The 23,702-nt window shown below is 46.6% G+C and overlaps 1 protein-coding gene across 4 annotated transcripts in view; it reads left to right on the top strand.

Moving 5' to 3' along the window:
* Positions 1 to 23,702, top strand: part of Hasp (Hig-anchoring scaffold protein) — an 810,838-nt gene that overhangs the window by 574,655 nt on the left and 212,481 nt on the right. For all 4 annotated transcript variants that reach the window (XM_065432842.2, XM_065432843.2, XM_070523594.1 and 1 more), the window contains exons 7-9: positions 5,928 to 6,101; positions 7,186 to 7,359; positions 12,096 to 12,272. In XM_065432842.2, the coding sequence (XP_065288914.1) occupies positions 5,928 to 6,101; positions 7,186 to 7,359; positions 12,096 to 12,272 (525 nt within the window). The remainder of the gene's footprint in view (positions 1 to 5,927; positions 6,102 to 7,185; positions 7,360 to 12,095; positions 12,273 to 23,702) is intronic.

Raw genomic sequence — 23,702 nt, 5'->3', positions numbered from 1 at the left:
GATCGAGTGTATAAAAACGGTGGTTGTGCGAATGCTGAGGACACTTCTCTTGAGCAGTCATGTTAGACTGAGTCACTTCTCTCATGCAGTCATGTTGGACTGATACTCTTTTTCTCACGCAGTCATGTTAGACTGAGTTAATTTCTGTAAATAAACCCTTTTCCTCGTTCTCGATGAGAAATAGTTCTTCACTTCATCAACGATCTCAGCGTAAATAAGTTGGACGACGGCATGGCCCAGCTACCTTCGAATTCAGGCCGTACTCCAATCTTGGCAAAGGACCACGGACGATGGGATTGAGCCCCCAATCCTGACAACTGGCTGACAGCGGTGAGATGGACTTTGCGACATGGTGCTGTATCTGCGGTGAGTGCTTGGTTTTTGCTTTGACTCTCTAGAATTCATTTTGGGGTTGTTCTGTTTAGAACAGTAGGGAAGCTAGATTGTTGTGTGTTAGCTAGGTTGTGTTTTCCTAGCTAGATTTAGAGAGCAGAATAAAGGCAGTAAAGCAGCAGTCATGGATTTAAGGACACTGCTGAGAGACGAGTTGTTGATTGTTGGTGAGGAACTGGGCCTAGATGTACGCAAGGAAATGCTCAAATCGGAATTATTGGAGCTAATTTCCAATCAGGCCAGTGAGGAAGATATTGAAATGGGAATGGAACTTCTCAAAAAGAGAGAGAAACGGGAAAGAGAAAGAGAAGAACGGGACAGAGAAAGAGAAGAACTGGACAGAGAAAAGCGAGAGAGAGAGGAACGCGATAAAGATCGCGAGTTTCAGTTAAGAAAAATGCAACTTGAACTTGAAAGCAAACGTTTGGAGTTGTCTCAAGGAAGTGAAGGCGCTCTGGGACGATCAAGTGAGGCAGAATCGTACCGCATGGACAGGCTATTAAAGCCATTTGAGGTCGGGACCGACATAGGCTTGTTCTTAAGCAATTTTGAAAGGACTTGCGAAAAGATGAACTTCGGCCCGAGTACATGGCCACAGCGGTTGTTGTCTATGTTGCCGTGTGAGGCGGCGGAAGTAATCGCCAGATTGAGTGTGCAGGATGCATATGATTATGCAAAAGTTAAGGCTAGTCTCCTGAAGAAATACCGCGTTTCAGCCGAAGCTTTTCGGCAAAGGTTTAGGAGCACAGGCAAGAAAGATAGCGAGGGCTATCCGGAGTTTGCATATAGCTTAAAGGCCAACCTAGTCGAGTGGCTTAAAAGCGCGGCAGCGTACGACAGCAGAGACATGATCATTGAATGCATGTGTTTAGAGCAGTTTTACAAAACCATCCCCCAAGCTGTGAAACTGTGGGTGCAAGACAGAGGTAATGTAAACACTGTGGAAAGGGCGGCTGAATTAGCCGAAGAGTACGCAACCCGCAGAAAGTTGAACGCCGAGGAGGGAAACTGGGACGGTCGAAATGGACCGCGGAAACCATTTCCGTTCAAAAAGGGTGCGCAAACTAGACGATCAGAGCCTGTAGACATGCCGGAAAAGCCCGCAGAAAAGAGCGAGGAGAAACTTAACGGAGAAACCGCACAAAAAGAACAGAAAAGAAAATTCGAATCTGTTAGACCAATTCGCTGTTACAAATGCCACAAACTCGGACATATAGCTGTAAACTGCGAGAAGTCTAGCGTAGTTTTTTCCTACGTGGAGGAAAAAGATGAGAATATGGAACTTTTAAGTCCGTATCTCCACAACCTGCAAGTTAATGGAAAACCATGCCGAGTGCTAAGAGACAGTGCCGCCACGCTGGACATTGTCCATCCGTCTTACGTGGTGGTAGATGACTTCACCGGAGAAGTAGCATGGATAAAACAGGTTGTAGAAGAACACAGCGTGTGTCTGCCCATGGCCAAAGTCAAAATCAGTGGACCATTCGGGGAGCTAGAGACTGAGGCTGCAGTTTCCAAATTTTTGTCACTGCAGTATCCCTACATCTTTTCGAATCGTTCGAATCAGTTACTGCGTGACAGAGGGCTCAAACTGGGAGAGGGCATAGTACAGGCATTGACCCGAGGCCAAGCTCGTAAGATCGCGGCGCTTTCGTCTGAAAATGCTCAAGCTCCTCCAGCGGAAGCAGAAAAGGGGATAACTTCAATACCCGAATCCGAGCTAGGCCCGAGGGACAAAAGAACAGTTGAGGAGAGCCTGCCAGCTGACCAGCTCAATGAGAGCGTAGCACTAGAGTGTCAGAGTTCTAGCCTGCAGGAAGAGCAAGCAGACGCGCTCCCAAGCGAGACAGGGTCGTTATTATCACCGGCCTGAAAGAACTTTGATCAACTCTTACGCGTGGATAGAGAGTCACTGGCAGCTGAGCAAAAGAATAATGAGAGCTTAGTTAGATTACGTGACACAGCTAAAGAAGGCATTGCTAGGCGCAACGTAACGATACATGAGAGAGGAGGATTGTTGTATCGGCATTACAGAGATCAAAAGGGTAGGATTTTAGATCAGTTAGTCATACCTACTAAGTATAGGGAGGACCTTTTGAGTCTTTGTCATGGAAATGGGTGGTCCGGCCACCTAGGCATAAACAAATCAAAGGAAAGATTGCTTATGGAATACTACTGGCCTGGCTGTTTCAAAGATGTAGAAAACTTTGTAAGATCATGCGACGCCTGCCAGCGTTCTGGTAAACCAGGAGAGACTTGGAAAGCTCCACTGAAGGTAGTGCCCTTAATAACAGAGCCTTTCAGACGACTTGTAATAGACACGGTGGGGCCTCTTCCAAAAACAAAATCAGGCTACAGGTACTTGTTTACCATGCTGTGTCCGGCTACCAAGTTTCCAGAAGCAATCCCTTTGAAAGAGCTCAGCTCCACCGAAGTAGTAGACGCGCTTTTGACAGTGTTTGCACGAGTTGGGTTTCCAGCCGAAATTCAGGCAGATCAAGAGTCAGTATTCACGAGCGCACTGACTTCCACATTCTTGCAAAAGTGCGGGGTAAAGTTAATACACAGTTCTGTCTATCACCCTCAGTCAAACAGTGTAGAGAGGTGGCATTCGGTGCTTAAGCGAGTTTTGCGTGCGCTCTGTTACGAGCACAAGGAGGACTGGGAGAACTGTCTGCCGGCAACGTTGTTTGCTTTGCGAACGGTTCCACATGAGGCGACAGGGTTCTCACCAGCAGAACTAGTGTATGGGAGGACACTCCGGTCTCCACTGAGAATGTTAAGAGAGATGTGGGAGGAAAGAGGGGAGAGTCCAACCGTGGTTGAATACGTGCTAAATTTACTGGAACGGCTAAGCGCAACCCAAGAACTAGTCGGAAAGAACATGGCAATAGCTCAAAAGAACGCGAAAGTCTATTACGACAAGAATGCGAGGCTTCGTACGTTTAAAGTCGACTTAACGATGAAAGCGGAAAAGTGTAGGTTTGGTTGTTCGCAGGTTACTTATCTGGGCCATGTTGTCGGTCAGGACATGAGACGGCCGGCTGAGCTGAAAATAGCTATGATTGGAGAATTTTCTCAGCTGCGCCCGAAAACGGACCTTCGTTCATTTTTGGGACTTGTGGGGTACTATCAATGGTACATTCCGAATTACTCGCAATTGGCAAGTCCATTAACAGACGCCCTCCGAAAGGGAGCACCGAGTAACGTACACTGGGATAAGGACAAAGAGAACGCTTTCCAAAGTTTGAAAACGCTATTGGTTTCTCGCCCTGTGCTTCGCGCGCCAGACTACACAAAGGAATTCATAGTTCAATGCGACGCAAGCGACAGAGGTATGGGCGTGGTACTTAGTCAGGTCGGCGACGATAACGAGGAGCATCCTATCCTCTATGCCAGCCGTAAACTAAATGTAAGGGAGGAAGCCTACAGCGCTTCAGAGAAGGAATGCGCTTGTTTGGTTTGGGCCGCCCAGAAGTTGTCGTGTTACTTCTACGGAGCGAAGTTCATCTTCGAGACCGACCATTGTCCTCTGACGTGGCTCAATCAAATGTCACACAAAAATGGCCGCTTGCTCCGATGGAGCCTCACTCTCCAAGAGTACAACTTCTCCGTTAGATATAAGAAGGGAAAATTGCATAGCAATGCGGATGGTTTGAGCAGGCTAATTTGAATTCTGCGTTTGAGGGTCCCGCCTAAATTTTAGGGTTACTAGTGTTAACTTTTATTAAGCGAAGAAGATCCCCTCTCATTTAGCAGGATTCCCTCCATGATTGCTGAATGTGTCAGCAGGAATTTGCTTCAGAAATTGGCATAGCGAAATGCAGCATTTTTTTTTTGTTTCTGCACTTACGTTGTTCTTTTTTGAAGCCTAGCGAGTCTAAAGTGAGAGCCAATGCACGTCATCTCGGCGCAGAGCCGTGTTGTGGGGTTCGTTTTGCAGTTGCCTGTCCTTGGATGTGTTGGGGTGGTGACATCAATGCACAAGTGGTCGCTGCGAGCCAAGTCATCAATCCCCCCCCCCCCCCCCCCCCTGACCAGCAGCCGTTCCTTTCCTGCCTAGCGGTTGTCAACGCTAGACAGTCGAGACTTTCCGGGCCATGGAGGCGCTGTTAAGAATGGCGAGCTGCCAAACAAGATTGCCACACAGTTACAACAGGGCGACACGACGCGCATCTCCCCCTCACCGTCGCTGCAGCTGGGAGGCGTTCGAAGAAGCGGCCTTTGTGGTGAAATCCGCCTCCTTCCTCCAGCCCCTTCGACATTGTGACGGAACTAGTTCGGTGTATGAACAATGATTCCGGAGTTCCCCAAAGCGGAGCTGATTTGACACGCATGGACAAGCTGCCGCGGGAACGACGTATTTTTGTGCTTCTCACGCTCAGGCGTGGCGCAGAACAACGAGCGACCCTCGATCGGCACCGATAATTCCCGGAACGGCAACCCTCCAACGCCGTCGTTTGGGCTTCGGAATGTGTGTGCCTTTGTGTCTGTAAACTGATCTGCAGAGCAGCGGCGAGTTGGTGATGAGTAAACGAACAGTCGCCGCGTCGTATGACCGGCGGATCGAGTGTATAAAAACTGTGGTTGTGCGAATGCTGAGGACACTTCTCTTGAGCAGTCATGTTAGACTGAGTCACTTCTCTCATGCAGTCATGTTGGACTGATACTCTTTTTCTCACGCAGTCATGTTAGACTGAGTTAATTTCTGTAAATAAACCCTTTTCCTCGTTCTCGATGAGAAATAGTTCTTCACTTCATCAACGATCTCAGCGTAAATAAGTTGGACGACGGCATGGGCCAGCTACCTTCGAATTCAGGCCGTACTCCAATCTTGGCAAAGGACCACGGACGATGGGATTGAGCCCCCAATCCTGACACGATGTAGATGTAGTCGTGTTCGACAATTGGAATTTAACTGTAACGTTCTTCGCTGGAACGACATTTCACGTACCCACTGCGGCTGCGTCTGTGCACAGCCTACCATATTAGTTCTTCTTTTTCTCTTTTTTTTTTTCAGAAGTGGGTGGAGATATTCCACGCGTTTACCACATATCTCGTTCGACATCCTGCATTTTTCGTGATAAAAATGCTTCCGAGGCAGACGCAGAAAGGGAGTATACAAAAAGGGAAAGGAAGGGAGGTTGACCGGAAGGTCACCTTGTTGGCTACAGCTTACAACACAGTAGAGAAAGAGAGGAGGGCATGAAAAAATAAACGAGTCGCTTTAAAGGACACACGCACAAACACTAGAGCTTGCCGGCCCTTGTGCAGTGACGAACGCGAAGCCGGTAGTCCGTTGCTTCAAGATGGGCAGGATGATCCGGTAGGCGCAAAGGCATTTACAAGAATATGCGCTCCGTAAAGAGTACCGCACTGATAGAAACATTGCCACTAGAATAAAGAGACGCTTGACGACGTGCGATATAGTGTTCCATGGCCAATGCATTCGGAGGCGCTCTTCTGCACGTGTGTTATTATAGTGATGGCGAAAACAATGACCTTCAGGCCGTTCCCTGCCTCCCTGTCTGCAGCCAAGAGCTGCGGCCCTCCAGGTGAGGTGGAGCATGGGCGCCGCATGGGCGCCATGACGCGCTTCACCAGTTCGGTCAAGTACGAGTGCCACGAGGGATACGAGCTGTTTGGCCGGGCGCACCGCTACTGCCAGTCCTCCGGCCAGTGGAGCGGCACACTGCCCGAATGCAGGCGTACGTATGAATTGCAACACCTTAACAAACTGCTCTTCCCGGTACATGCTGACGTTACGTGCGAATGCTGCTAGTGCGTGCTAATACCGCTCATCTTTGAGGCTACCTTTGTTAATCGTTTCTGCAGCAGTTCTCAAGTGGCGTACATATACAATCCTTCTCGCGCAGAACGTCTTAAGCGTGACTTGCGCCGCATCATGCATGACTGGGGAAACTCAACTTTGGGACGTGACAATCGGATTGCCATTGTTGCTGGGATGCAAACTTTTAAGCGGCAAGATTTTTCAGGCAAATTTCTTTATATTTTATACATATCGCAAGGATGGTAAATAAAGCTTCACAGAGCGAGTCTATGTGGACGCTCGTCGCTAGACTTATTGTCACGTGGGCGCTTTCGCCTTCAGTGTCCTTTTTTTTATAAGTTATATTGCTAGCGACGCAACGTCAGCATATTTTAACACAGTGCCATAAAAGGCTGGCGGAGCACCTGCAGGACGAGGTCCAAGGTATCATTTATTACGGGAACTAAGGTATGCTTCCTTGTCTTCGCTGTGACCAGAATTTACAGCGACAGAACTCTTTGATCCCGTCGCTGCTGTCATTGCAGCCACGAGTTATTTCAAGACCCCCTTAAAAACTTCACTAGGCTTACTTAAGCACTCGCATACTCGTCATAGAACTGCGAGCTGCATGGTAATTTTCTAACTCCGTCAGGTTGTTGCAAGCTGAATAAGCGAATATGGGCTCAGTAAAGTAGACAATTTAGAATCCGCAGTACAAATTTACTGAAATCCTAAGCCTGCATATTGTCATGCATTATTGCAAGGAACCGAGTTAATTCAGGTCCATCCAGGCGCATACTCGTGTCGCCAGAGTCTGCTAACAATGTGCACACAATTGTGGGCAGAAGTGTCTGCATGCTGCATGTATATCGACTAAAAAGTATATTTGTCAAGGCACACAGGCAGAGGCGAGCAGATGCCGACAGCACTCGCCAATTGCGATTGGCGCTTTGCCGTGTGCACGCCGCAACAACAATCCAAAGAACTGCATCGAGTTTTGCCGCGCTTCTTTCCGTGCGCAGCGGTGCAATGCGACAAGCCCGAGGACCCGCTGAACGGCCGGGCCATCTACGACCAGCTGCTGTTCAACTCGGTGGTGCGCTACGAGTGCCACCATGGATTTCGCTTGAAGGGTCCTTCCACGGCGCGCTGCAACTCGCAGCGGCAATGGGAGGGCGCACCCACGCACTGCGTTGGTCAGTATTACACGTACGTGAGCCCGTCGCGGTGGCTCGGTGTCTACAGCGTTCTGCTATCGTACACGATGTTGTGGGTTCAATTCCAGCCTACAGCAGCTGCGTTACCATGGTGGTGGAGTTCAATATTCCCCGTGTACTCATATAGGTGCGCATTAGAGAAATTTAGGAGGCCGAAATGAATGCTAACCCGTCCACTACGACATTCCTCTTAGTACAACTTCGACGCGAACACCGGCATTAAAAGACACTAAAAGACACCACACTAAAAAAAAAAGTGAACTTATGTGGTTTTACGTGCCGAAACCACAATCTCATTATGAGGCATGCCATAGTAGGGGGCTCCGAAAATTGGCCCACCTGGAGTTATTTAACGGGCACCTAAATCCAAGTACACGGGTTTTTTCGCATTTCGCCCCCATCGGAATGCGGCCGCCGTGGCCGGGATTCGATCCCGCGACCTCGTGCCCAACACCACAGCCACTGAGCAACCACGCCGGGTAACAAAACCAGCTTTTTAGGTTGCACCAGTGTCTACTATACAATATATTTCTGTTATTTTCTGTGACCTCTGAGAACAGTAGGAGTCAACCCTGAATCAATCCCCCGGTCACAACCCTATCCGTAAGAGATGAGAATTATTGACGATGTGCACATAAACATAGGCTTACAAGAACAACGGTGTTAGTGCAACGAAAAGAAAGTGAGGAAGCGAAAAACGCTATGTTAGCCGCTGGTCATATTCAGCTTAGTCATATTCGAAGGCTTGTGCATTCAATCCAAGTATGAATGAAAACTAAGTGCGATGAAGTAACAAAGTGTACAGAGGATGCTGACGAACACTCGTTTCAGTTATGCGGCAAACGATGGTTAATTGGCCAGCGGAGCGCGAGCAGCGACACAACACTTGTGAGAAAGTGGAGGTCACAAGTAAGGGAACGGCCGACAAATGCGCCCGTCATTATTAAGACCACGGTTTCGCTTACGCTCCCCCGATAACGCGCGGGCGTCTGTACACTGTGTTCAAGAAGTGCAAAGATTGCGAAACGCTTCCGATCCCTCATTCGCTCACTTCCGCCATTTCCGATGGTTTTCGCGCTCCCGCTTTTGTCCTTTTCGCTGTTCGCTATTCTCTTTCCGCACTAACAGAGCGCGTGCACAGCGCTCACTAAAGAGCGCCCATTGTCGGCTCATTGTTTCTCACTCTATATTCAGCTGACACATCGTGTCTATATCCATGCCCGATCGCTCTTCTTCTTCGTTCTCGTTTTTTTCTTTCCTTCTCATTTTGTCGCTATCCGACGACTGTCCTAGACGCTGCTCTTTGCGCCTGGTTGTCACTTACTCTTATTTTTTTCTTGTTCTCGCTTTTATTACATTCCTCTCATTCCTTGGTGCCTGTGCGCTCTAAAAGAGGAGGAACAATAATAACCTGTTTGCCCAAATCCAGCAGATTTCGCGCTTCGTTAGCACCACACTCTCAGCGGCGCGGCCGCGCGGACCGCTTGACTTTCTGCCAGCTGTCGAACCTTATTGCGGCCTCGTTGGAAGTATTTGTCATTTATTGTTTCTTCTTCGTGTCCTCTTTACTTGACCCTCCTCAACCCCCACCCCCTATTTCTTTTCTTTTATTTTTGTATACTTGCTGACTCTTGAGTTCCTTTTCCCCGTTTATCGTTGTCTCAATTTAGTTCTCGTTGGGCGCGGAATGAAGTTTAATTATGATAATGCCCCTGCAGTGTCCCCGCTTCGTGGTAAAAGAAAAAAAGTACGACGGGACGACAAAAACGAGGAACGGGGAGGGGGAGAGCCTGTTTCCGGTAACGACCTTTTTCTTGCGGATGCCGCCGTCGTCGCCGCCGCTGCTGCTGGTGTCCGCTAAATACGCGGGGGCCCGGCGTGGGCGGAGCGCAGAAATGGTGTCTGTCTTCTTCCGACTGCGGCGGCCATTGTAGCGTGGCTATATCAGCCAGAACTGTTACAGAAACAAGAGCGCTTCTGAGACGAAAATACCATAGCCTACGATTAAACGAATAAAACATAAAGGCTTTATTGTCCTTTTCTGAAGTCTCGTCCTTCGGTGATGAGCTTAGAGTCCTTTGCGCTGTGTACGCCCCTCCCCCCACTTTTCTTTTTTTGGCCTGTTTTTCTTTTTTGGCATCGCCGTGAATATTGGTTTAGACGTCATTTTTTCTTGTATTTTCTTATTTGAGCGTCTTAATTGTTTTTTTGTTTCTTGCCCGTGCTGGTTCCGTTTCGTCGCTCTCGCCGTAACGGGCGGAGCAGTAGTACGCAATTACACGAACGTTATTAGGTATAAGCCTGTCTGAATTGCACGGTCGTTACCATATGAGCGTTTATATGCCGCTCTTTCTGGACGTTCTACGCGTTTTGCTTATTTCGCGCACGTCTCGCGACGCAAGAAGATACTGACGCAACCGCGGCTGTGTCGGGATACACTCAAAAGTAGCACCAGCAAATGTGATGACATGACTTCAAAACTTTCGGAAGCGTGCACAATTTTAGATCACTTTCATTAGGGCCGCGTACGCTAAGCATAATCTTGGGACTGCTCCAGAGAGGCCTGTGAAATGCAATCTGCTTGAAATGTTGCGTTAGAGCAAGAACAGCGTATTTACTTTTTGTTCGCAGCCAGATTAACCGAGCCGACATAGCAACCTATCTATTACTACGTGACGCGAGGTGTTACTTCGGGATTAAGTAAAATGTTACGTTTGAATGGGATGAGGGGGACACATGAAAGCTCACTTACTTTGCACACATGATGGCCACAATTAAGGGACCGGGGTAGTTGGAGAAGTATGGCAGAGGCCTTTGCCCTGCAGTGGGCGTAATCAGGCTGTTGATGATGATGATTTGATTATAGAAATAGCAACTTTATTTTTCCTGCGCCTCTTTTTCTAGTAAGAATGCAGACGCATTGCCAATTTTCGAAGCATAATCACTCTTCTTACGGCCTTCTTTATGTTTAGCATTCACAACTTCACAACAACACCACGTGTGTAATCAATCAAGCCATATGACCCGTCAATTTCAAGAAATCCTACGCTGCCGACCAATATGTGGTCTTCGTGCGGACAGTCTGTTGTGATTTTCTTAAGAGGATGAGGCTTAAACATAACTGGGCACAAGAGGAGTGGAGAGGAGCAAGGACCTCCAGTACAACAGGATGAATACTAAGTTGTGTGGAAGAGGACGGGGCAGGCTGGCCGATACCACCTGTGACTTTGCGTCCACCACGATCTCACCACCCAACTTACAAACTCGTTTTGAATTTAAATAATGAGCTATTTTTACTTTTCAATTCGTTCAGTGTGCGTATTTTTGTGGTGTTAAGTGTCAAATGTTACGTCCTGTGTGTATAAGTTCATTTATCATCGCCTTCATCCGCAGTAGCATGCTAGGTGTGCCGCCAGGAAGATCGCTCCAGTTTTCTCTCGAAGAAGAAGAAGGAAACTTGCATACTTCAGAACTAAGTCACACCACTTTGTTTCCTCCTGTTTGCCTCCTGTAGTCCTAGATTATTCCTCCCTCCGGAGCGTGTGCTTCGAGTTCTTTAGGGGCACTAAAAGCCATCGTTATATTACGCTAGACTGGTTGATTGCTGTTCTTACAATACTTGTCCTTTTGCTTCTTTATCATGGAAATGACAGTTGCCACTGAAGTGCACTGCTGCTAAAGGCTAACTCCCCAGTTTGTCCTCCTTACTCCCCCTTACGCACTCTCTATAATCCCGTCATTGTATGGCGCCACAGATTTAGCAATTCTTTTTTAGAAATTCTTACCCACTTTTTTGCCTGAGCATCGTTAAACTGCAGCGCGGATAAACGACGAAGCTCATAAGCAAGTTAGCAAACAGGCTCGGTGTACAACTAGCAAACTTGCCTTGCCCGTCTTTTGTACGTGCTGCAGTTTAACGAAGAACAATTATCAACTCACCCAACTTTCATTTCTATTGCTTGACGAACAAACAAAAATTACCAGACTGAACATTAACTCTTAGCTGCTGTCTCTACTGAACGGTCTTTTTCGTTGTCTCTCATGTCACAGCAAATTCACCATGACTGGCGCCGCTACCCGTCTAACAGTGTTTCGTCGTTTTAGGCATAGGCGCTGTACTGGAGAGCTACGGATTAGTGTTGAGTACTTATGCTTCTCTAAATTTCGCCAAAATCTATGCACACGAAGGCTTTTGAATTTCGCCCGCACTCGAACGAGGCAGCTGCGATTGAGATTCGATCTCGCAACCTCATATTCACAAGGCCATAACCTCTGAGCTATAGCAATGAGACAAAATCGAGTTTGTCTGTACCACTTCCTAGTTATTCTGCGCGTGCTGTCATTAGCACAGAGCTACGAATAAAGACTGAGTTGTTAAGCCCTGTTAAGGAAACATTAATGTAATCTACTTCGCAACAAGGAAGTAAATATGTATACCACGTAGAGAGACACGCGCAACATCAGGATGCTTTCGTATGCTTTGTAGTAGATTTCCATCCGAAATTTTGGAGCAATAAAAACTTAAGAAAACAGAACGTACATTACCTGAATACCAGACACCTGCATCTAGCCGGATTCCACCTTAGTTGCACGACAGGCGAGTGCTAGGCGAAAAGCATGAAACGCCCGAGCAGTGTCACTGCTTTTGAGCTCTAGCTCGCTGAGCGTCAAGATTTTTCGCAGAATGAAAGCAACCGCCCCACGCGTCCATGCAGAGATCGACTGTGGCCACCCTGGTCATCTGCACAACGGTTACGTGGAGTTTCGCTCGTCGACGCTCAACGCCAAGGCTACGTACAACTGCTTCGACGGCATGAAGTTCCAGGGCGAGTCCAACACTAGCATCTGTCTCGACACCGGCAACTGGTCCAACCCGCTGCCCAAGTGCCTCGGTAAGCTGTATTCACTGCATATTTCACACCTGTCTGCAGCCCTCTTTCTGCACACAATGGCGGAGGGATAGCGAACAAGCAAACAAAGAAGGTAAAATTCTACGAGAGACTTTGCTTTTGAGAGTGAGCGTGATGTAATGGCTACAGCCTCGGTGAACCCACGTTTCCTCTGACAAACGCGCTTACGCAAGCACTTCACTACGCATCTACGTGTGTCATTTACAATATGTTGACACTGTATTACGGTGTCTAATCTGTACTTACTTTCCCTCTGAGAAGTGTTTCAGGTTTATTGTTCATCACAGGTGAGTTATCTGACTGCACAACAAATAAATCTTTTTACTTTCCTGCATGTCAGGCTTCCAGGGTCTTCATTTGACCATGACTTACCCGAATCGCCTACAAGTAAACACAGCTGGGTCTGTCAAAGTCGACGAATACCGCTGCTTAGCTGCATTCTATAGTCGATCTCTGAGATATATGTGGTCTAGCCGTCTGGACCGCATAGACTCATCGACAGTTGCGAAATGCATGGAAATAGCTGCTGCTTTAGGCAAACTAAATACTTTGCCTTCACACATAGACTGCGATTAGGCGTCGCCTTCACGCGCAAATATTTGCACATTATTGGACGGACAGACTCCCCGGACTGTTCAGTGTGTGGCGCTGTAGAGACTATAGAACATGTGCTCGGGGTGTGCCCTGAGTATGCGCGAGAAAGACTGACATTGGCAGATACATTGAGACATTTACACAATGGACCACTGTCGGAGGACCTCTTGCTAGGCGCGTGGCCACAGAGTTGGCAGACGACAGAGACAATGCGTGCACTTTCACGTTTCCTAGGTGACACGGGCCTGGACTCACGCCTGTGATACCAGTTGTGTAATGTGTCATTCACCTCGTTCCTCCCATTATCATCCCCCATTGTGACCCTTTTTCTTCCCCTCTTCCCCTTCCCTTACGTAGAGTAGCAGGCCCGATGCTCCATTATCCGGCCGACCTCTCTACATCTTCCATTCATTAAAATACTTCTTCCTCTTACCTTCACCGAACGTTGTTCTTACGGAGTCAAAGGCTGCATTATAAGCTATCTCGTTGTCTACCATCCATCAAGTTTGGCAGCAAAGGCTTCTCAGTAAAGCTTCAGCGAATTCGCTTCCACATTGGCATTGGTGGCAATGAAAAAGCTGATGCCTATTGCATACGTAGCACTCTATCATCCTCCTAAAGTCAAGGCTCCAAAGAGCAATCAAGCTAAAAAACCTGATATTTGTAATCCATTTCCGTTGCTTTGGATTCCACCACATATATCATGCGTAACCAAAAGATTTCGTCTAGAGGAAGCCTCGCTTCTATATCGAATAAGGACAGGATCAGCTAGTACACCAACATAGTTATTTAAGACTGGGCGTATCAATTCTCCGAATTGTACGGCATGCGACGAGACAGGAGACGTAGAACGCTTTTTGCGGTCGGGCCGAAAATTCCGAGATGAAAGGGACGCTTTTCTGGAGAACGTGCAAAAGAAGGACCTTCCGCGTGCGTGCCTGCAACACCTTGTGTGCCCATAAGGATCAGTTATAGCTTGAAAAGAAGGTTCACGTCTTCTCGTTATATTTTTAAGAAAGACTGGTTTGATGGACATATGGCGAAACTCCGCAGTGATATTGTGAGAGACGCTCGGGCGGAGCAATCACCGGCCTTGATGGTCACGCTAAATCCGCCTGTTGCTACAACCCACCCCCATCGCCATCATATAGAAATATATGATGGCTTATAGAAATCAAACGTGACCTATTATCAAAGGTGAGCTGCGCCAGGACTAAATATTTCACACACACATTAGCAGAGTTTCTAAAGACTGATCCGCAAAAATTTTGGCAGCATTTGAGTAAACCCAAAGATGCACTTACTAAAATAAAAGTTAGGGACAAGATTATCACTGATGCTGCTGAAATAGCTGAGAATTTTAATCAGTATTTCTACGAGGTGTTTTCAGAATTAGATGAATATGAAATAAAAGCAGTGGCTGCACCAGAGGATGGCATTGAAGTAACTCGTGAGGGTGTTCTGGCGATGCTCTTGAAACTGGACACTAAAAAATCCGCTGGACCCGATGGTCTTCCGAATGTATTTTTGAGGCGTTACGCAGAACAAATATCAGGCTGCCTCACAGACATCTTTAAACTCTCATTAGCAAACGGAAAAATTCCTTCACAATGGAAAATAGCACGGGTGGTTCCCGTATATAAAAAAAGTGATCGATTGTCTGTTTCAAATTATCGGCCTGTTTCCATAACATCCAGTTGCTGTAAGATGTTGGAGCATATTGTAGCCGGTTACCTGCGAAAGTTCCTGAGCGATCATAATCTTTTGTCGGATAATCAGCACGGGTTTCGGCAGGGGTTATCCACAGTTACTCAGACTGTTTTGTCTGTGCATGAATTTGCGCGGGTGCTTGATATGTCCGGGCAAACGGACGTGGTTTTCTTTGATTTTAGCAAGGCCTTCGATAAGGTGCCACATGGCAAACTTCTCTATAAGATGGAATGTATGGGTATACCATTTTTTATTATTCAATGGATTCAAGACTACCTTACAGACAGACGGCAATATGTGGAAATTAATAAGACCGCTTCTAGTGTTGTTAATGTTCATTCAGGAGTTCCTCAGGGAAGTGTGCTGGGACCTTTGTTGTTTTTAATATATGTAAATGATTTAGTTGCGGTTGTTCCTAAAGATGTCTCTGTTAAGTTGTTTGCAGACGACTGTGTTGTGTTTAAACAAATTTCATCCGAACATGACCACATCTCTGTTCAAAAAGCAGTTTTTGCTATTGAAGAATGGTGTCTGAAATGGGCTATGGTACTTAATAGTGAAAAAACTGTTCTCTTACGTATAACTAGAAAAAAGTCTCCAATTTTGCTTCCTTACTTTCTTCGCGGAACCATGATCTTGGAAGTTGACAAATATAAATATTTAGGCATAACACTCGACAATAAGTTAAAATGGTCGGCTCACATTACTAATATTTCTACATCTGCATTTCGAAAGCTATGGGTTTTACGAAGAAAGCTAAAAACTGCCCCTGCACACATAAAAAAATTGGCTTACGAAACTTGTGTGCGGTCTTTACTTGAATATGCTTCAGTAGTGTGGGACCGATACACAAAAAAAGATATAATGATCCTTGAAAAAGTCAATAGGAAAGCGGTTAGGTTTATATACGGAAAATACAAAAGGGAAGACTCTCCTTCGCAGTTAATGATATCAAATAACATTCATACACTAGAAACCCGCAGAAAGATTAATAGATTGATATTCTTGAACAATAGTTTAACAGGAAAAAATAAGCTCCAGCTTCCAGAGTGCATTAAGCGTCCTCTAGTGAGAAGGACTCGGAGCGTTCATGAGCATTCACTTGCTCCCATCTTCGCCAAAACTAACAGCTTTAAGTACAGTTTTTTCCCTAGAACAGTACAAGATTGGAATTCGTTACCGGCATCTGTTTTTTCCTCACAAAATTTTTCTGATGCGTTACATCGTCTACTTACCTGATATGTATGTTTTGTATCCTTGTGCTACTAATATTGTATAATTTATTCTTTGGTATCCGTATGCTGCTAATATTGTACAATTTTATTCTTTTGGTTTATTCTTTTGATATATGTGTGCTGCTAACATTGTATAAATTTTATTCTCTTGGTTAGGTAACAATGTAAATTCATTCCTGCTAGGGCCAAGCAATGGCCTGCAGTATTCTGAAATAAATAAATAAATAAATATATAGTCCTCGGCGAGGCACGGGCAAAGGGGTGCGTCTAATTGTCTCGGCGCACTCGCGTCGAGCTGAACGAATTCTCTGATACTGTTCCCTCACTTCAATGGAATTGCCGCGCTGCAATGCCTAGCACACCTGGCCTGCATACGTAAATCCATGGGTTCAATGCCTGTTCGGCTAATTAATTTTTGATGCGAGGCATTCGTTGGCTCATCCCAGGTACTTCATGGTACGTAGGTAGGTAGGTAGGTAGGTAGTTAGGCAAGGTACTGTCTCGCGTCATTTAGGACTTCTTCAATAAAATGAGAATTCAAGAGTCCAACGGTGGGATCGAACCTCCGACTTCAAGCGCATCAGCCCGATGCCGTAACCGTGAGGCCACGATCGCACACATTTTCCCCTCTTGCCAACGACAATTACTAGCTCTTTGAGACGACTTTCACGCCTTTCACGTAACACAGCACGAGCGAGAGCACGTGTGCGGGCGTCACTTACCAATTTTCCTGTGCGTAATAAGCGGAAGCGGGCAGACCGCACCTTCTTCGGGATCGGCCCACATTTTCCAATCCTGTCCTCGCAGCAGATAACGGTACGAAGATGCTGTGGGACATTGTAATACATTCGCAATCGGCCCAGGACGTAACGCAATAGGTTCTAATGTTTGTTCGCCGGAATAAAGCGAAAACTGTCATCAGGCCGTCGACGTCATATTACCGCCGTCGCCATCGTCTTGCTCGTGTGGTCACACAGAGGCTCACGTAACATACACAATTGTTTTCTTTGCACAAAAAAGTTCGCCTATCTAATACATTGAGGAAGGCCAAACGACACTGGAATAGCCAGCTGCCAGCAAAATGCTTCGCGTAACATCGATTTTCACAGTATGTGAAATCTGGATTTTCTTTTCGTTTTCTTTTTTTGTTCAGCAACACCTTGTGATGATATACCGACTGGCTTATTGCAACTTCTTTGTCGGTAAGTAGCTGATGGCATTCTGGGCACATCTGCCCAGAGCCAGGGAAGACGCTCAACCACTGCAGACCAACGCTGCGATCAATATAAGCTAGCACGTCTCCGGTGGTTCTTCTCGTCCGGTCCTTGTCTTAAGTGGTGCTGCTCGCAATGGAAGCTAGCTCTCGTCAGCCACGATCGAATATGAGCTCTCTCGATTGTAAGACAGGGTCTGAAAGGACTGCACCATCAGAACACAGCGTCACTGCTGGCAATTTGCTAAGGAGCATTTCGCCGCTGAAGCAGGGCGCATCGCTTTCCACCCTGTCAATCGCAAATGTACTAATTATCTATTTGTAGTCAGCTTGAATGGTATTAAAATCCCACTATTAGTTTAAGAAGTTATTTCAGGTTTCCGAAATAAGCACTGCTCCACCTGATCGCTTAATAATAACATATTGCGCAATATAACAGTATTATTATAACTGGTGGGAATTATGTCAAATTAATGTTACGTGACAAGAGAAGTAATCTGCAAAAGTGTGAAACTCTGTCACCGAAACCAATCAACTACAATGTTGAATCGTCATTTTTTGCGCTTTACTCAGAATAAGATTGCGAATGGTGAGTCACGATAGCAGACTGCATGGCGTTGCAAAATGGGCTGAATGGCTTGTCGGCTTCTCTTGCACTGCGTTTGAACTCGTCCACTCCGCTCGTCTCGCTTTTCGAATTCTGTTACTTCACGGCTTCTGCCGGCTCGGGTGGCCAAATTGCTGGTATATTTATTTGCCAGGCTACACCCATTTCCTTCACAACATCGCTGCGAGTGTCAACGCCCTCTGTGTGGTAATGTCTCGAAATCAGGCGCCTATACTTCATAATTTGGTCGCAGAGGAGTGAGTCACTCTTGCCGCAACTTGCGTTGGATGATGTCTACGGCATGATATACGCTCGCACTCACGGTAAAAGATGATGGCAGGCCACGAACTTTCTTACACTATATGGTGCTTCGAGCATTCGGCCCTCCGTTCCCTGCACCCTCTCTACCTGCACGAGAGAAAGGGCTGAACTTTACATCTCCATCGTCGTTTTGCCGCTTGCATTCAGACCCAGTCGGCGCGCACACTTTGCGACACAGCCATGCAAAGTCAGAACCCTCACAGTTGCGTGTCATCCGCCGCTGCCGGCTATGAAGTAGAACCCGACTTCGGAGTTTCTTCCGCTTCGCTGACCACTTGGCGGGTTTAGAGGTACCGAAACCTGGTCCGCTCTCAGAAGCGCGCCCTCCTTCAGTCTGTCCACGCGCAATCGATGTTTCGAAAGCGGCGCTGACAAAGCCCCTCCACGCGTAGTGTTTAACTTAATCGTGGGCGAATCCGCCCAGGCATTCAGCCGAACCCTTCCAAGCGCGGTCGTAGACAAAGGACTCCCTCGCACGGGATGCTTCGGAGCGCGCTTGAAACAGAAGCTCAACGCCCGCTTTCGGGTCAATTCACCGGTCCATTGTCGTTAAGTCCGACACAAGCGCGCCTGTGTCGGACTTAACGTATGAAAGCGAGAGAAAAAAAAAGTTAAATCCGCGGAGTCGCCGTTTCTTTGATATCGTGCAAGTGTACACCTCGGCTCGTGCGCTTAAATGCGACGCATGTGTTATCGCGCACTTGTAAACACGAGTATTCTTCAGTACGTGCCTAAATTATACTGTAGATGTCGAAACCTAATGGAGGAGCATATAGACGTAATTATTTTCCAGAAATCTAAGGTAATAAAAGAAATTACGCGTGAGACGCGCTAAAAGCAAGATACAGCCATGCCAACGTTTTTATTCCAGGGCACCGCTACTTTGAAGGCACTGTGTGTCGGAATTTGCTGAAATCTAAGCTTGTTTAAATACGTATACTCTATAGACGAGATTCTGAGGGCAGCTTGTCATATACTCGCGCTTGGCCGTCGGTGCGCAAGGCATACCCAAAACGCAGAATAGATGCCGAAGAGGAGCTGGAAGCGACCGCGAGAGGATGTGAGGAACGTGGACGTAACCACAAAGCTTTCCAATATGATGCCGATTTGCGAAGAAGGTGACAGTATAAACATGGAAATACAGTAAAAGCTCGTTAATTCGAACCGCAAGGGGAAGCCGCTTCAGTTCGAATTAACGAAAGTTCGAGCTAACGAAAGTGAAGGAGGGCAACAGTACACTGCGATTTGGAAGCAGTAGGGCATGTCAGAAATTTGGCGTGTCAAAAAGTGATGGCGTGTGCCGCGGGCACACGCCATCTTCAAGTCGAAGCTCTGGGTCCGACTGTGCCACACCACCGATGTCCACCGAAACGAACGTTAGCCGAGGCTTAACACCATCACAATGAATCGCGACGGCGGTACCTCCTAAGCTGAAAACAGAGGTGCACAACCGATGAAGACTGCCGAGACAAAGACGCTGAACATGTGAAGGTGGCGAAGGCCCTCATTCGTTGGTTCTTGATTGCAAGCGCAGCTGCGACGTACTTGATTCGCTGTGTTTTGGAGCTTGCCGTGCCATCTCCACACAACATTAGCAGCTGTACAAGATTTGCAAAGCCTCCAAGATTCGCAACGGGCAAGAAGTCTCGGAGGTTACGTAGAACGGAGAGGCGGCAGCCGCCGCTGCCTTCTGGCTGACCCCGCGTCTGTTAGATTTTTTTTCCGATTTTGCCTTCTCTCGCCGTTCTCTTCGTTTCGGTGGCAATACAGCCTTGTGTGTAGGCAGTAGGCGCGCTTCTCTTGCCGTGTGTCAGGCGAGCGTAGTTCGAATTATCCGTGAGGGAACCTTCTCGCGTTCGAATTAACGGACTTTTTTTACATAGACTTCTGTGGAGCAGGTTAAGAATGGCGAGCCGCTAAGCAAGATTGCCACCTTGCCACCCGATTACGACAAGGGGTGCAAGACGCGCACCTCTCCCTCTCCGTCGCTGCAGCTGGGAGGCGTTCAAAGAAGCGGCCTTTGCGTTGGAATCCGCCGCCTTCCTCCAGCCCCTTCGACATTGTGACGGAACTAGTTCGGTGCGTGAACAATGATTCCGGAGTTCCCCAACGCGGAGCTGATTTGACACGCATGGTCAAGCTGCCGCGGGAACGACGTATTTTTGTGCTTCTCACGGTTCGGAGTGGCACGGAACAACGAGCGACCCTCGAGCGGCAACGATAGTTCCCGGAACGGCACCCGCCAACGCCGTCGTCGGGCATCAGAGCGCGGTTGCCTTTGTGTACGTAAACTGTTCTGCAGAGCAGCGGCGCGTTGGTGATGAGTAAACGAACAGTCGCCGCGTCGTAGGACCGGCGGATCGAGTGTATAAAAACTGTGGTTGTGCGAATGCTGAGGACACTTCTCTTGAGCAGTCATGTTAGACTGAGTCACTTCTCTCATGCAGTCATGTTGGACTGTTACTCTTTTTCTCAAGCAGTCATGTTAGACTGATTTAATTTCTGTAAATAAACCCTTTTCCTCGTTCTCGATGAGAAATAGTTCTTCACTTCATCAACGATCTCAGCGTAAATAAGTTGGACGACGGCATGGGCCAGCTACCTTCGAATTCATGCCGTACTCCAATCTTGGCAAAGGACCACGGACGATGGGATTGAGCCCCCAATCCTGACAAGCTTGGCCGGACCAAATCGTACAGTTCGAATTATCCATAAATTCGAATTATTGAAGTTCGAATTAACGAGCTTTCACTGTAGTTTTTTGTTCAGAAACAATGACTCGGTAACGTTTTTCACTTTCGCATCTTTGAAAGTGCTAAACTGTGCGGGCACCATACATGATGTGTATACAGTGCATTAAAAGTTAGCCTTTCTGAAGTTCAAAAAGTAAAACAGAAAAGTGTTCACAAGCTACGCAAAGCTGCATCATTGCCACGCTGTACTATATTTCTTGGGGTACACAAGTCGCGGGTTCGGGCGATACAAAGGCGCAATTAATTAACGGTATGTTCTTAATTACGCTTTTCCCTGGGCTCTTAGGATTATTACAACAAAGATTAAGTCGATCGGTAACACAGGCAAAAGCAGCCAACTCCGAGTGCGTCGTTTTCTTTCTTTGTGAACGCTAGAAATCAATGATACACGCTTCTTTTGAAGTATACGCTGTTGTGATGCGTATCTTCTCTTCAGTTATGTAGGGAGGAAGTTTAACCGAAGGGAATGGCAGGTCCTCTGAGTGTGTGCCAGCGATTAAGTTACCGCTTACCTTGGAACAAAAAAAATTAAAATAAATCGTAACGCGGCGTTATTTCGCAATTCATTACTCTCAAGAATAAAACAAAACAAAGGGATCTGTTAAGGTATGTCGGATGATTACAACATCAGTGTACAGACACACGAAGACGGATATACTCCTACGCCGCCTGCGCACAGAGCACGCATATATATATATATATATATATATATATATATATATATATATATATATTTATATATATAGTACTCCCGCGCGGGGCAGAAACCTGGAGGCTTACGAAAAGAGGTCTACTTAAAGAGGACAACGCCACGAGCTATTATTATTATTATTATTATTATTATTATTATTATTATTATTATTATTATTATTATTATTATTATTATTATTATTATTATTATTATTATTATTATTATTATTATTATTATTATTATAGACATATGCAAACAGCACCAAGAGAAAGGAAATAGGGCTAGCAATTGTTTCTTCAAAGGGACACTACGCCAACCCGTTTGACGAGGAGAAAAAGAAGGGAAAAGGGAAACGCAGGTTCACGTCAAAGCATCGCACACGGTGAATTCTAGCGCCAGATCCAAAGGAGGCCGCAAGCTCTGCTACAGAGCTCCGACCTCCGGCGAAGAGCACCCGCTCTGGATCCTCGTGTGGAACACTCGCGCTCGAACCAGAGCGAGCGTGGGCGCAGCCAACCACATGCGGGAGGACCGGTATTATTCACGCCAAATTGACCGTTTCCTTTTTTTGGCGAATGACAAAGGTTTTTGTCGCACTTCTGTGGCGTGTCTGCGTGCGGAACTACTGTTATTTTGGGGCATGAAGTTTGAGAACCCTTGCGCTAACTAAAAGCTATGTATCTCTGTACCTTTCCATGTAAGCGGAGCATGCCGTCTAGTATCGCCTGCTCTTTCTTCTTTACGCCGTGTGCTAGACAGACTATCCAGTCAACGGCTTCAAGATGAACTATGTCACGCAGACTTCCCTTTCAATACGATGATTTCGGTGTAGCGGTCTAGGCTGCTCCGCGGGTCGATCTCGAATCGAGATCCGCTGTCGATCCGCCACTGGAACAGAGTTGCTCCAAAAAGGGAGAAACCTTTGATCCGTTGAAACACGACCTTTCAGAAACAAGATATCATTGAGCGCAGTTCCAGCATGATTAAGTTGTTTAAACATGTTCAGGAGCACACACCGACAACTGTGGGGCATCCTAACTGCAAGTGTTCAAGCGTTTCGCTGGAGTGTGTGCAAGCCAGGCACGAAGGGCTCAGCGCACGTCCTTGCCAGTAAAGGCGATGGAGGTACGATGCCTTGGCTACATGTTCATCCGGCTGTGAGCGTTGTAGATGGTGACGTATAAATAGTCCAGCGTCGTCGAATTTATATAAATTATCAGCTGTGATATCAAGGTTCTGCGCTGACGCTGCCAGAGCATCAGTTCTCTCGTTTCCTGAAGTATCAGCGTGTAATAGTATCCACTGAAGCAGCACGATACGAGCCCAGCAAATCATGTCGTATGATAGCAAGCAATTGCTTAAATCACAACAAATTTCGAAATGTCCACGATGGCACGGTTGCTTTACCGGTATGACATAGGGCTGCGTGCACTTAATTCACGTTTTTTTTAAATATATTTTACTATATATGCCTTCCAGCAAATCCCCCGAATAAAAAAATAGATATAAAGAAAAGAAAATATGCCCGTGCTGAAATAAATGCTCACATGCCAACCTTCGTTATTTCCAGCATTTTCTCTAGACATAGAAAGCGATCGTGACCTGTTCAGAAAATTTGTGACTTAATAAAATTAAATTATGCGGTATAACGTTCTCGAAACTGCGCACTCGGTTATGAGTAGATATGGGCTATTTAGGCTCGATGTCGATTTATTTTTCCTCCTTATCGTGCGTATTTAAAATATAAGCACGAATTATGAGTTTACAAACATTTTAGTGGCACCTATATCGTCCCTGTAAATTCCTATTACGCTGTTGGAGCCTATATAAATTTCCAGGGCTTAAAAATGCTTTTTTTTTCTTGTTTATTCCTAGCCTCCTTTTTTTTATAATGTTATAAACCGCTGGGGAAATTGGCCGAAGGCAGCCAATTATTTAGTAGCACCTATATATCGTCCCTAAAATAGCTTATTTCAGTGTTGGCACCTATAGAATCCAGGGCTTAAAGATGCATTTTTTTTCATTGTTTATTCCTAGCCTCAAATTGTTTAAAATGCTACGGCTCGCTAGGGAATTTGGCTGAAGGAAGCCGATTTTTACCACGCACACTTTGCCGCTTAAAGGCTGGTATTGAGACCTTTGCCGCAGACGAGAGCATCGCTGTGAGAAGGGCTCAAACCGAGTTACGAAACGATGCACGCGAAGGTGATTTGTCGTAGTTGTGTGCTCGCTTCACGTTTTGAGCCCACATCGTCGAGAAACTTAAATGTTCAGGCACCGCTATGAAC

This window comes from Dermacentor albipictus, chromosome 1 (assembly GCF_038994185.2).
Source record: "Dermacentor albipictus isolate Rhodes 1998 colony chromosome 1, USDA_Dalb.pri_finalv2, whole genome shotgun sequence".
In the NCBI taxonomy this organism is placed as follows: Eukaryota; Metazoa; Arthropoda; class Arachnida; order Ixodida; family Ixodidae; genus Dermacentor; species Dermacentor albipictus.
The sequence above is the reverse complement of the archived record's forward strand: the minus strand, read 5'-3'. Positions and strand labels throughout refer to the sequence as shown.